Source organism: Hyperolius riggenbachi, chromosome 1 (assembly GCF_040937935.1).
Source record: "Hyperolius riggenbachi isolate aHypRig1 chromosome 1, aHypRig1.pri, whole genome shotgun sequence".
Classification (NCBI taxonomy): Eukaryota; Metazoa; Chordata; class Amphibia; order Anura; family Hyperoliidae; genus Hyperolius; species Hyperolius riggenbachi.
Window position 1 is genome coordinate 471,921,487 of NC_090646.1, and position 12,688 is coordinate 471,934,174.

Consider the following 12,688-nt stretch of genomic DNA (forward strand, 5'->3'; position numbering starts at 1 on the left):
AAGAGGCCTTACGTTTGGTTTTGGAAACACATTTTCTCATATTTAAAGAAAAAAATGTTTTAAAGTGTACCTGAGGCGAAGGGGGCTAAAAGTTTTATTCATACCAGGGGCTTCCTCCAGACCCCTCCGCGCATATCGTTCCCGCGCCGCAGTCTAAATCCTCCTATAGGGTCCGTTAGCAGCCTTGTTCTCCATGGGCAGTCGGGCGTACTGTGCATGCACAGCCTGGCTGCGCCCGCCCGTCCTGCTGCGCTAGGAGCGAGACAGAGGAGCGTGCTTGGCCGCACTGCTCTTGCATCGACTTCCCCCGACTGGCCATGGTGAACGGGGCTGCTACCAGACCATCTAGGAGGATTTAGACCGCGGCGAGGGAGCAATCTGCGTGGAGGGGGCTGGAGGAAACCCCAGGTATGAACAAAACTTTTAGTCCCTTTCATCTGAGGTACACTTTGAAGATGAACACTGAGCTTTATTTATTTTGAAGTGCAATTTAGATTTGGCTTCCTTATCCTGATGATTACATTTATTGTTACCTATAGAGAGCTATATAGCCCTGTGCCTTCTTTCATGGAGGCTGTAATCCACACGGGAACTCATAAAGCAGGAAAATACATTTGGGGCTGGTTCTGTTCTTGGCAAGTGTAATAATGCAAAAAGCTCATGCTGAGGGGGTAAAATGTATCAAGCGGTAGAGACCTGCAGCGGGTCGGGTACCCGCAGGTAACCCGAAAATGCGGGTCTGGTTCGGGTACCTGAATTGATTTAAGCTGCGGGTAGCGAGTTGCGGGTGCGGGTAGGGTTGCGGGTCGCGGGTAGTGAAAGCAAGCTAAAAACCTTCTTTAGCTTTGGTTTGTGGATAAAAATAGGTTTTATTAACTTTACAGCTCCCCAATGTTACTTTAAATGTGCACTTTAGAAGAAAATGTAAAAAAAGCGGGTCACGGGTCGGGTAGCGGGCCTGCGGGTCGGGTAGCAGTTCTGCGGGTGCGGGTCGGGTTGCGGGTATCAAATTCACCAGAAAGCGGGTCGCGGGTGCGGGTATGAAAAAGTGGACCCGCGCAGGCCTCTATCAAGCGGTATTACAACACAAACTGCAAATTTACATGTTCAAAATAAAAGAAAATATTACAGTCTAAAATGAGGCACACAGACAGTGCCACATTGCAACTTTTTGCCACCTTTAAAGCCTATGGAGTTTCCGAGGAGCTTAAAGGACACATTATTATCTGTGCAGAAGGCTGGACCCCAGCACACCCATTGCAGTCACTTGTTTGAAGAACAGCATGGGAAGAGGATATCCCATGTTGTCCTTCAAACAAGTGGCTGAAATTGGCTCTTATTCAGGGTGGGATTTACCATAAGGCACATGCCTACAGGCACCTAATGATGGAAGGGCAGCTCACTCCCCTCCCTGAGCGCCTCCCTCCTTCCCTATGCAGAGTCCTGATGAGAGTTTAACCACTTCCCGACCGCCGTATATACAATTAGCGGCCGGGAAGTGGACCCCACAAGGACCGCCGTATAGACAAATGGCGGCGGTCCTTGTAGGGGCATGGGCGGCGCGATCGCGTCGTTCAGAAGCGGCGGCGGGTTACTAGCACCCGGATCGCCGCATACAAAGTGTATAATACACTTTGTAATGTATACAAAGTGTATTATACAGGCTGCCTCCTGCCCTGGTGGTCCCAGTGTCCGAGCCTTGGGTGCAGCCACCCTAGTCTGCACCCAAGCACACTGATTTCCCCCTCCCCTGCCCCCTGATCGCCCACAGCACCCCTCAGACCCCCCCCCCGCCCACCCCCCAGACCACGGTTTGGACCCAATCACCCCCCTAATCACCCATCAATCACTCCCTGTCACTATCTGTCAACGCTATTTTTTTTAAGCCCTAAACTTCCCCCTGCTCCCTCCTGATCACCCCCCCCCCCACCCCTCAGATTCTCCCCAGACCCCCCCCCCCTGTGTACTGTATGCATCTATCCCCCTGATCACCTGTCAATCACCTATCAATCACCCATCAATCACCCCCTGTCACTGCCACCCATCAATCAGCCCCTAACCTGCCCTTTGCGGGCAATCTAATCACCCACACACACCAATAGATTGCCCGCAGATCCGACATCAGATCACCTCCCAAGTGCAGTGTGTACATCTGTTCTCTACCCTAAACACCCACTAATTACCCATCAATCACCCATCAATCACCCCCTATCACCACCTGTCACTGTTACCCATCAGATCAGACCCTAATCTGCCCCTTGCGGGCACCCAATCACCCGCCTAAACGCTCAGATTGCCCTCAGAGGGGGGCCTTATCAATTCGCCAGTGCAATATTTACATCTGTTCTTCCCTGTAATAACCCACTGATCACCTGTCAATCACCTGTCAATCACCCATCAATCACCCATCAATCACCCCCTGTCACTGCCATCCATCAATCACCCCCTGTCACTGCCACCCATCAATCAGCCCCTAACCTGCCGCTTGCGGGCAATCTGATCACCCACCCACACCAATAGATCGCCCGCAGATCCGACATCAGATCACCTCCCAAGTGCAGTGTTTACATCTGTTCTCTACCCTAAACACCCACTAATTACCCATCAATCACCCCCTGTCACTGCTACCTATCAGATTAGACCCCTATCTGCCCCTAGGGCACTCAATCACCCGCCCACACCCTCAGAACGCCCTCAGACCCCAGCCCTGATCACCTCGCCAGTGCATTCCTTGCATCTATGCCCCCCTCTAACCACCCCCTGAGACACCCATCAATCACCTCCTGTCACCCCCCTAGCACTCCTATCCATCAGATCAGGCCCTTATTTGCCCCATGTGGGCTCCTGATCACTCGGCCAAACCCTCAGATCCCCCTCAGACCCCCTTCCGATCACCTCCCCAGTGCATTAATTGCATCTATTTTCCCCTCTAACCACCCCCTGAGACACCCATCAATAACCTCCTGTCACCCCCCTAGCACTCCTATCCATCAGATCAGGCCCAATACAACCTGTCATCTAAAAGGCCACCCTGCTTATGACCGGTTCCACAAAATTCGCCCCCTCATAGACCACCTGTCATCAAAATTTGCAGATGCTTATACCCCTGAACAGTCATTTTGAGACATTTGGTTTCCAGACTACTCACGGTTTTGGGCCCGTAAAATGCCAGGGCGGTATAGGAACCCCACAAGTGACCCAATTTTAGAAAAAAAGACACCCCAAGGTATTCTGTTAGGTGTATGACAAGTTCATAGAAGATTTTATTTCTCGTCAAAAGTTAGCGGAAATTGATTTTTATTGTTTTTTTTTTCACAAAGTGTCATTTTTCACTAACTTGTGACAAAAAATAAAATCTTCTATGAACTCGCCATACACCTAACCGAATATCTTGGGGTGTCTTCTTTCTAAAATGGGGTCACTTGTGGGGTTCCTATACTGCCCTGGCTTTTTAGGGGCCCTAAACCGTGAGAAGTAGTCTTGAAACAAAAATAACCTGTGAAATCCTAAAGGTACTCATTGGACTTTGGGCCCCTTAGCGCAGTTAGGGTGCAAAAAAGTGCCACACATGTGGTATTGTCGTACTCAGGAGAAGTAGTATAATGTGTTTTGGGGTGTATTTTTACACATACTTATGCTGAGTGGGAGAAATCTCTCTGTAAATGGACAATTGTGTGTAAAAAAAAATCAAACAATTGTCATTTACAGAGATATTTTTCCCACCCAGCATGCGTATGTGTAAAAATACACCCCAAAACACATTTTACTACTTCTCCTGAGTACGGCAATACCACATGTGTGGCACTTTTTTGCAGCCTAACTGCGCTAAGGGGCCCAAAGTCCAATGAGCACCTTTAGGCTTTACCGGGGTGCTTACAATTTAGCACCCCCCAAAATGTCAGGACAGTAAACACACCCCACAAATGACCCCATTTTGGAAAGTAGACACTCCAAGGTATTCAGAGAGGAGCATAGTGAGTCCGTGGCAGATTTCATTTTTTTTTTGTCGCAAGTTAGAAGAAATGAAAACTTTTTTTTTTTTTTTGTCACAAAGTGTCATTTTCCGCTTACTTGTGACAAAAAATAATATCTTCTATGAACTCACTATGCCTCTCAGTGAATACTTTGGGATGTCTTCTTTCCAAAATGGGGTCATTTGGGGGGTATTTATACTATCCTGGAATTCTAGCCCCTCATGAAACATGTCAGGTGGTCAGAAAAGTCAGAGATGCTGGAAAATGGGAAAATTCACTTTTTGCACCATAGTTTGTAAACGCTATAACTTTTACCCAAACCAATAAATATAGGCTGAATGGGTTTTTTTTAATCAAAAACATGTTTGTCCACATTTTTCGCGCTGCATGTATACAGAAATTTTACTTTATTTGAAAAATGTCAGCACAGAAAGTTAAAAAAATCATTTTTTTGACAAAATTCATGTCTTTTTTGATGAATATAATAAAAAGTAAAAATCGCAGCAGCAATCAAATAGCACCAAAAGAAAGCTTTATTAGTGACAAGAAAAGGAGCCAAAATTCATTTAGGTGGTAGGTTGTATGAGCGAGCAATAAACTGTGAAACCAATATCACTCCAAACGAGGAATGGAATTGAAGGGAGGGTTGGTTATGTCTGAAATAAGAACTAAGGGGAAAACGCGGGGTGGGAGATGGGGTTTGTTGGGGTATAACACTGTGGGAGGTGATCGTGGGGTGAGGTGTCTGCACTGATGCGGAGATCCCGTTGCCTGCCGTTAGATAGGAGAGGGATGCATGAATATGCATAAGGGGGGAGGGCACTTGTATGGAGATAGGGGAAGAGGCAGGGTACGTTGAGGCATTGAAATAACGTCCTATTCCAGCGTGACTCCATGCCCCTGATGAGTCGAATGACAAAACGCGTAGGGCGGAGCTAATGAGTCACGCAGGACGGAAGGAGGAAGTAATCAGAGCGGGGACTGTAGCGTGCAGCGGAAATCCGACCGCGGCGGTGCTGGCACACATAGAGAAGCGCTTTTGATTGGAAATCTGGACTGGTACGCAGATCTTTTATGCATTTTAGCAATAAATCTTAAAGTTTTTTTACACTATGAGAGTTCCGTTTTATATCTGAAGGTTTTTACTGTTGCTGCCCAGGATGGAGGGCTTATATGCATAAAGTTCAAGAAAGAATCTGGGACATTCTAAACTCCTATTGGGAGGTCAGGATTGTGATCGCAACTTCTTGTGTGGATTGGAATAAACTGTGAAAGCTGCAGTGGTCTGAATGGAAAAAAAGTGCCTGGTCCTTAAGGAGGGTAAAGCCCACGGTCCTCAAGTGGTTAAATGAACGGCAACTCACCCTGTTCTCCGCATTACACTGACAAAAGCTCCCTTCAGTCAGGGGCACCTTAAGCTACTTAATACTGAGCTTCCGCTAGCTACCTAATACTTGGGGACACCTCAAGTTACTTAATATTGAGGGTACATCTGGCTACCTAATACTAAGGGGCACCTGTAGCTACCTGTGTTGGGAAGGGAATTAAAGGAGAAGTGACAGACTTGTGTTGTGGTTCAGTAGGTATTTGTAGGTTCATGGAGCATGAAGTCTATGGTGCCAGGACATCTGTGTCTATAGGCTCCCGTGAGGTAAATCTGGGCCTGCTCTTATTGGTCAACCATTTTTACATTTATCACAAGAAGATATCAGCTTTTCACAACTGGCTCATGCATAGTTGCAAATAACATCCCTCGTCTATAGTGTTCCTGTGTGGTAAACCTTGAGCTTCATTGGCTAGGCAAAGAGACCTGACTGAAGGTCCTGTGTAGCTCCTTACTTATAGAAAGCACAGTTCCTGGAAAAGTAAACCAATGTTGTGATATGAAAGCAATTTATAAATGCAGACTAGGAATGTGATAGGTGTGGGTGATTTGAATGGACAATAATATGTGCATCTCAGACATACTTGGAAAGATGAGGTGAAAACTGGCCCATTCATCCTCTGCACCTCTGATTACATTTCAATGGGATTGCAAAACAGCAGCCAAATCTGTAGTTCTTTCCACAATACTAGTTCATTTCCATAACCCCCTCTATAACTGGTCATTTGCATGCAGCAGCAAGGCTTTTTTTTTTTTTTTTTGCAGAACAACGAATGGAAAATTGAAACTTCTAGAGAGATTGCTTGTAATGCAATGTAAGACTTTTCATTTTTAATAAGTTATTGTATAACTGAATATGAAATGTATCTAAATAATTTAGTATACATGACTTAGGGGAAACTGAAGGGCTGGGTAATCCTTCTGGAAGATACACAGAAATACTATAGTTAAATATGGAGGTGTAACTACAAGTTATAGTGTCCATAACAAATCTATGATTAGGCCCCAACCTTGGGTACACTTGAGCCTACTCCATAAATATGTAAGTAAATTCTTCTTCCCTATAGGCCCTGAGCCTGGGTTTAGTGTAACCATGGGGATCCCTGATTGGTGGAGCAGGCAGTTTAGCTGCTATCAGAATACGAGCATACATTATCATTCTGTATCATCCTAATCCTTTGCTCAACATCGTTTTCTAAAGAAAACTGGACTACTTTAAAGTCAGTCAATGGTGCAAAGTAGTTTTCACTGAAAATAACCTTATTTTTTTAATCATATGCTCAGTTTCTATGGCTCAAGTTTGTTACAAGTTACATGAAAATAAGACATGACCTCCTCACCCCCCCCCCCCCCCGCCCCATCCTTCCCCATAAAATAAGCCTTAGCATGTTTTTCAGGATTTTTGAAGATGCTCTAAATATACTGTATGCCCTCCTCTAAAGGCGACTCCCTCTCCGGGTCGCAGGAGCGATTGGAACCCATATGACCACAGCAACAATAGAAAGCTATTGCAACAAATGGAGGATGAATCTATGGGGTAGGTTTAGGGGCCCTGGGGTGGATAAAGCTTTTGCATCCCCTATTGTAACCCTACTGCCTGTTATAATGGGGGAGGGGGGGCAGTACATTACACTATAGATAGAGAGCACTTGTCATAACTGGTGGGAAGGCGAGACTGTGAGGACTGCTCTAGTCATACTGAGTGAATATGGAATGAGGGTAGTGCTTGTTAAAAGTGGGGGAGGGCAATGGGGGGGCAGCACTGTAATGATGGGGGATGAAGCACTTGTAACTGTATAATCATTCGAGGGAGAGAGGGGATGAATGAAGGACAGTACTTGGGAAGGGGGGATTGTTTATTGTAATTGGTGGGGAGGGAGAGACAAGAGGACAGTGCTTGCCATAATCAGGAAGCAGCAGGGCAACAATTGTTATAAATGGGAGGAGTGAGGGAACAGCACTTATATTGGGGGAAGATGGGGAGGACGCACTTGTTAAAATGGGTGGGAGGTAGGAAGGAGGATGTTATATGTTATCGTGGAGGGTGAAAGATGGAAGAGATCACTTTTCAAAATAGGAGAGGGGTGGACAGATTTTGTTATAATTTTGGGTAAGTGTTGTGGAATTGATTGTTATAATGGGGGTTAATGGAGAAAGTGGAGAAGGAGGTCAGCACTTTTTATGATGGAGGGCAGGGGGAACAAGAAGAGAGCACACATTAAAAAATGGAGTGTGGGATTTGCAAAATATAGCGCTTGTTATATGAGAGGAGAAGGAACAGCACTTCCATTGGGGTAAGGTGGAGGCAGGGGGGAAGCACTTGTTATATAGGGGTATGATGGATGTAAGAGTTGACTACACCTGTCACATAAGGCACATGTAATTTTTGTGTACATGATGGCTGTCGAATGACACTGCTAAGATTTCTTCTATAAAGTCTATTTCAGCATTAGAGTTTCTCTACTGCAGAGATTTTGAGCCATAGCTCAGCCTCCTATTTTTTTAAAAATTAATGTGATAGTGAATTTGCATTCATTTGCACTAATTCACAATGCTTTAATTTTGATCTATCTATCTATCTATCTATCTATCTATCTATCTATCTATCTATCTATCTATCTATCTATATAAAATACCTGGCTGGTTGAGTCCTGTAGTCCCACTTCCTGTTGAGATGACAATTTTACTGGAAAGCAAGCTGTCCTCACGCCTTCCCCTATCTGATCATCACCCATACATGAAGTTGTCAGAGAGAAACTTGGGTCATCAGTCACTCTCTCCCTGTGAACACAGGTCAGCTGACCCCTCCCTTTGCTGACAGGTAAACTCTTTGTGGCCAGCACTGCAGCTACAGCCTAGTCTCATAATGATTAGAATATGCTAAGTTGCAATGCTGGTTCCAAAAGGTTAAAGCAGTACAGGGAGGAGTTGGAGAATGAGAGCTGTTCTCTAGCTATGAACCCTGCCGTCAACTCCATGCTTGCTGGAGGAATCAGTGAGTAACAGTACTGTCTTTTCCTAAGGGTATTTCTCTAAATGGCTGCGCCACATAACATTTTTTATGAGAAATGGCATAATCTTGTATTTAGCTTTCCCAAGAAATATCTGGGAGGGAGCCCTAGAACTTTAATCTAACTCTGGATCTAGTGGAGTGTGTCAGGAAAGGAACATACTCATGGTCCAGCACACCATTTGCCAAGGGCCCCTGGAACTGCTGAAGCTGAAGAATACTCTCAAAATTATCCACGCGCTGATCAGAATTCTCCATGTGAGCTGGCAAATGACAGTTCAAAAAACAAACCATGTGACCAAATAAGGACAACCGAACACTGACTCCGCCTTTGTTTCCCTAAAAAAAAAACAAAGAAGAAGAGGACTATTAAGTCTAGAAATCAATACATTTTACAACTATATGCAAAATTCAGTTTATACGCATTAGTCACCAGCTGGGCAGGTGCAATTATTACTATGAATTTGATTACTTCCAGTGACCACATTATTTTTACCACAGTTTTAAGGGATTTTAATCCTGCTTATTGGATATGTCCTAAACTAAAGCAATGCTGTGAGTGCTGTATTTCAGTCTTAGTATATTTTTCCAAAATTACAGCATCTGCACTGCCATTGTTCATAAGAAATATCTTAAAGTGTACCCAAGGCGACATGTGATGTGATGAGATGAACATGCGTATGTACAGTGCAAAACACATTAATAGCCAGGCTGTTCATCTTTTTTTTTTTTTTTTTTCTTCTGCCTGAAAGAGTTAATTTTCAGCCATGAAAGTGACAGCTTCTCCCTTGAAGTACCTTGTGGAAATATAATAAACATCAATAAGCCATAAAGTTTTCCTGACAGAATACAATTTCTGAGGGCAAGAGAGACATAGAAAAAGGTCAATTGTTCAAGTATTTTAACTCTAGGACACTTAATAGACTGCCATTGAGCAGAGACAATAAAACATTAAATCTACATTGTAAATGTTTAAATATAAAATAAAATAATGGGATATCTAAAACAAAGTAATTTTAGGAGCAGGAGGACAGATTAGGGGTGGACTGGGCAGCACCGTCACCATGGCGACGGCACGCCCTGCCACGCTGATGACGTGGCCGCCTTTTCTAGCATTCAGACAGTATTTAAACTGTGCAGCTCCGATTACACGCCATTCCCTGATGTAGCTTCGGCATAACCGGTAGGAACTAGGCCAGCCCAGCCCACATTCACTTCCTATAGGTAAGCTCTGTGGCGTTCACTGCATACATGCCCTCTGATGTATACAGCTCTTCACATTGCTTCTAGTTCTCTTAATAGGGATCTTTCTGTCATTACACAGGGTTCTATATTTCTCATGCTTCTTTTTTGGGGCGTCACACTGCACAGGTGATTCTACTTTTGTTTTTTGGATCTTATTTTCTCTAGGATCCTTTTGTATTCATATTGATGTACTTTATCTCGCTTTGAGACCTCGACTGATCCTATAATAGCACTTTATTGTATTCAGCATATCTATTTCTCACTGAATCGCTGATTCCTTATTATACTGAGCACTAGCACTTTCTTTGTGGCTTTATACTAATCTGTTAATGTTGTATTTATTCAGAGTGATATTGTTATACCCTAGTTTATATGCATACATTTATATATGTTTGAATAGCGGCTCATTGACCCAATGTCTCACCATATCCCTATTATTATTAACTGATTCAGGGTGGGGCATTTATGTTCAGGGCCATTGCACTGCTGTTTAAACAAATGGCTATAGGACCTAATACTATCTATTGTGGGCATGGTGGCCTCCTTTGTGTGCGTTTTTAAATTATTTTATATTATTCTTATTGGTAAAGACATATTCTATGAGAAAGATGCAGTGTTGATTTTCTATTGGTATACCATATTTATAGTGTGAGGAACTACTTTTTCTTGTTCGGTACATAATTGTTGTGTTGGGTCGGTGACCCTAGTTTCCTCTCATAATTATTTATCAATCCTCTGTTGAGGAACAATTTTCCTGGTTATGTAGACGGGAAATGTTTTGGGCTCAAGTTTAAAAATTATTATACAATATATCATTAGTTTATTTTCACCTTGGGTTCACTTAAGAACAACTGTAGGAAGGAATCTAAATAGGTTTCATTTTAAGAGTTAAGCCATATGCTAACACAGATTGGTGTAATGATATACAGTATATTCTCATGTAAATATATATATACAGTATGTCTATGAATGCAAATACCCAATATCCTCCAAGGCCAGTCCTGGTGCAGTCAGTCTGTACATCTCGTAGATATGGTAGGTGATAGTACTTGGCAAACACCAGCAAGAGACAACCTTGCATTCTAACTGTGCTGACCTAAAAGGCAAACGAGTAATAAGAGCACTGTGAGGACAGCAGACACAAAGAAAGGACTTGTATAAATATTTTACTGTGCATACAACACATTAATAAAACATGACATGTCTTGCACACTGCTTTCTGAAAGTTTTTCACTCCACCTCAGTGTAGGCCTGCTTTGTTTTATTAACACCTGAAATTTAAGTAAACTTTTTTTGTGTGGGAGGCAGTGGGGTTGGGGCAGCACCCTTTGATTTACACGACACAGACAATAGGGAATACAACAGTAAAAAAAAAAAAAAAAAAAAAAAGTTTGTGAATGTGCAAAGGTATTCTTTGGACATCCATACTTTATAGAGCCAACTTTTCCTCTTGTGGTATATCCATGTAGTCACTGGGATTATTTCCCATTCCATGACGCAAAACTGCTCCAACTCCTTCAAGCTAGATGGGTTGCATTAGTGTACAACACTGTTGAGGTTATGCTCTTCTAAGGCCTCTTTTCCAGGAATGGCTGATCTGCTAGGTTTGTCGAGCAGTCCAGCCTCCCGACCACAATCTCCATTCGATTGTAATTATATGCAGCCGAATGACAGCATTTGGTAAAACTGTACATGTCAAATCTGACATGCAGTGGTCTTAGCTAGCAGTGAGAAACCATCTCATGTCATGTCTGAGCACAGCGACCACATGCCATGATCAGATGCAACTCCATGGGGAAGGAGGGGGGGGCCTGTCCAAGGCCTGTGCTGAGCTCTTGCAAGCAACCTACTGATGGATGGGAGCTAGTGACAGGTGGTGGATTCACTGGGTTTATTTAGTCTAGAGAAAAGACGCCTTAGAGGGGATCTAATTAACATGTATAAATACATCAGAGGGCAATATAATACCTTGGCGGATGAGCTTTTTGTCCCTAGGCCTTCTCAAAGGACTAGAGGACATGATCTGCGCATGGAGGAAAAATGTTTTAGCCATTTATTTAGGAAAGGGTTCTTTACAGTAAGAGTGATTAAGATGTGGAATGCATTGCCACAGGAAGTCGTTATGGCAAACTCTATACCTGCATTTAAAGGGGGCTTAGATGCTTTCCTTGCGTTGAAAGACATCCATGGCTACAATTACTAGGTAATGCCTAATGATGTTGATCCAGGGATTTTATCTGATTGCCATCTGGAGTCGGGAAGGAATTTTTCCCTTTAGGGGCTAATTGGACCATGCCTTGTAAGGGTTTTTTCGCCTTCCTCTGGATCAACAGGGATATGTGAGGGAGCAGGCTGGTGTTGTACTTTATACTGGTTGAACTCGATGGACGTATGTCTTTTTTCAACCAAAATAACTATGTAACTATGTAACTGCCTGTCAGCTACTTGGGAAAACGAGGCCTAAGATAATTTGAATGTTTGCCTATAAACCAGTGTTCACCAACCCTGTCCCCAAAGCCTACCAACAGTGCATGTTTTGTGGAAACCCACGGTGCACACCTGTGCTCACACTAATTACCTGTGAATGTTTGTAGTTTCCTGCAAAAAATGTACTGTTGGTAGGCCTTGAGGACCGGACTGGGGAACTCTGCTTTAAACTACTACATTATATGTATTTTATCAATCCCTAGGAGCGCAGTAGTCTATAATTAAGAAGTGAAAAGTTTTACTAGGTACTGTTAGGATGCTTCCCAGATCAAGCTGTCTCTGCAAACTAGATGGGATGGCAAGGAACGAACTGATCAGAGAATCTATCAAGAGGATATCAAGCAGTTACAGGGCTGGAAGGCAAAGAGTGTTCATAATGTGACTGTGGGCCATATGCAATTCACTGCTTCACCTGAGTTTTCCCCTAGGTGACATTTTCAAACTTGTCAATAAAATGCCTTTTAAACCACGAGCAAGAAAACCAATACTCAAAATAATTTTTATAGTACTTTTTCACTTACTTTTTGGTACTTTTTTCATTGCAAAGTGCTAAAAAGTTATTATACATCAAGAATGAAAAAGTATCTC

General features: G+C 43.4%; 1 protein-coding gene across 2 annotated transcripts in view; it reads right to left on the reverse strand.

Annotated features, from left to right (window-relative positions):
- Window positions 1–12,688, reverse strand: part of INPP5J (inositol polyphosphate-5-phosphatase J) — a 60,297-nt gene that overhangs the window by 14,642 nt on the left and 32,967 nt on the right. For both annotated transcript variants that reach the window (XM_068240773.1, XM_068240763.1), the window contains exons 5-6: window positions 10,593–10,709; window positions 8,532–8,707 (exon numbers count right to left, since the gene is read on the reverse strand). In XM_068240773.1, coding sequence (XP_068096874.1) covers window positions 8,532–8,707; window positions 10,593–10,709 — 293 coding nt within the window. The remainder of the gene's footprint in view (window positions 1–8,531; window positions 8,708–10,592; window positions 10,710–12,688) is intronic.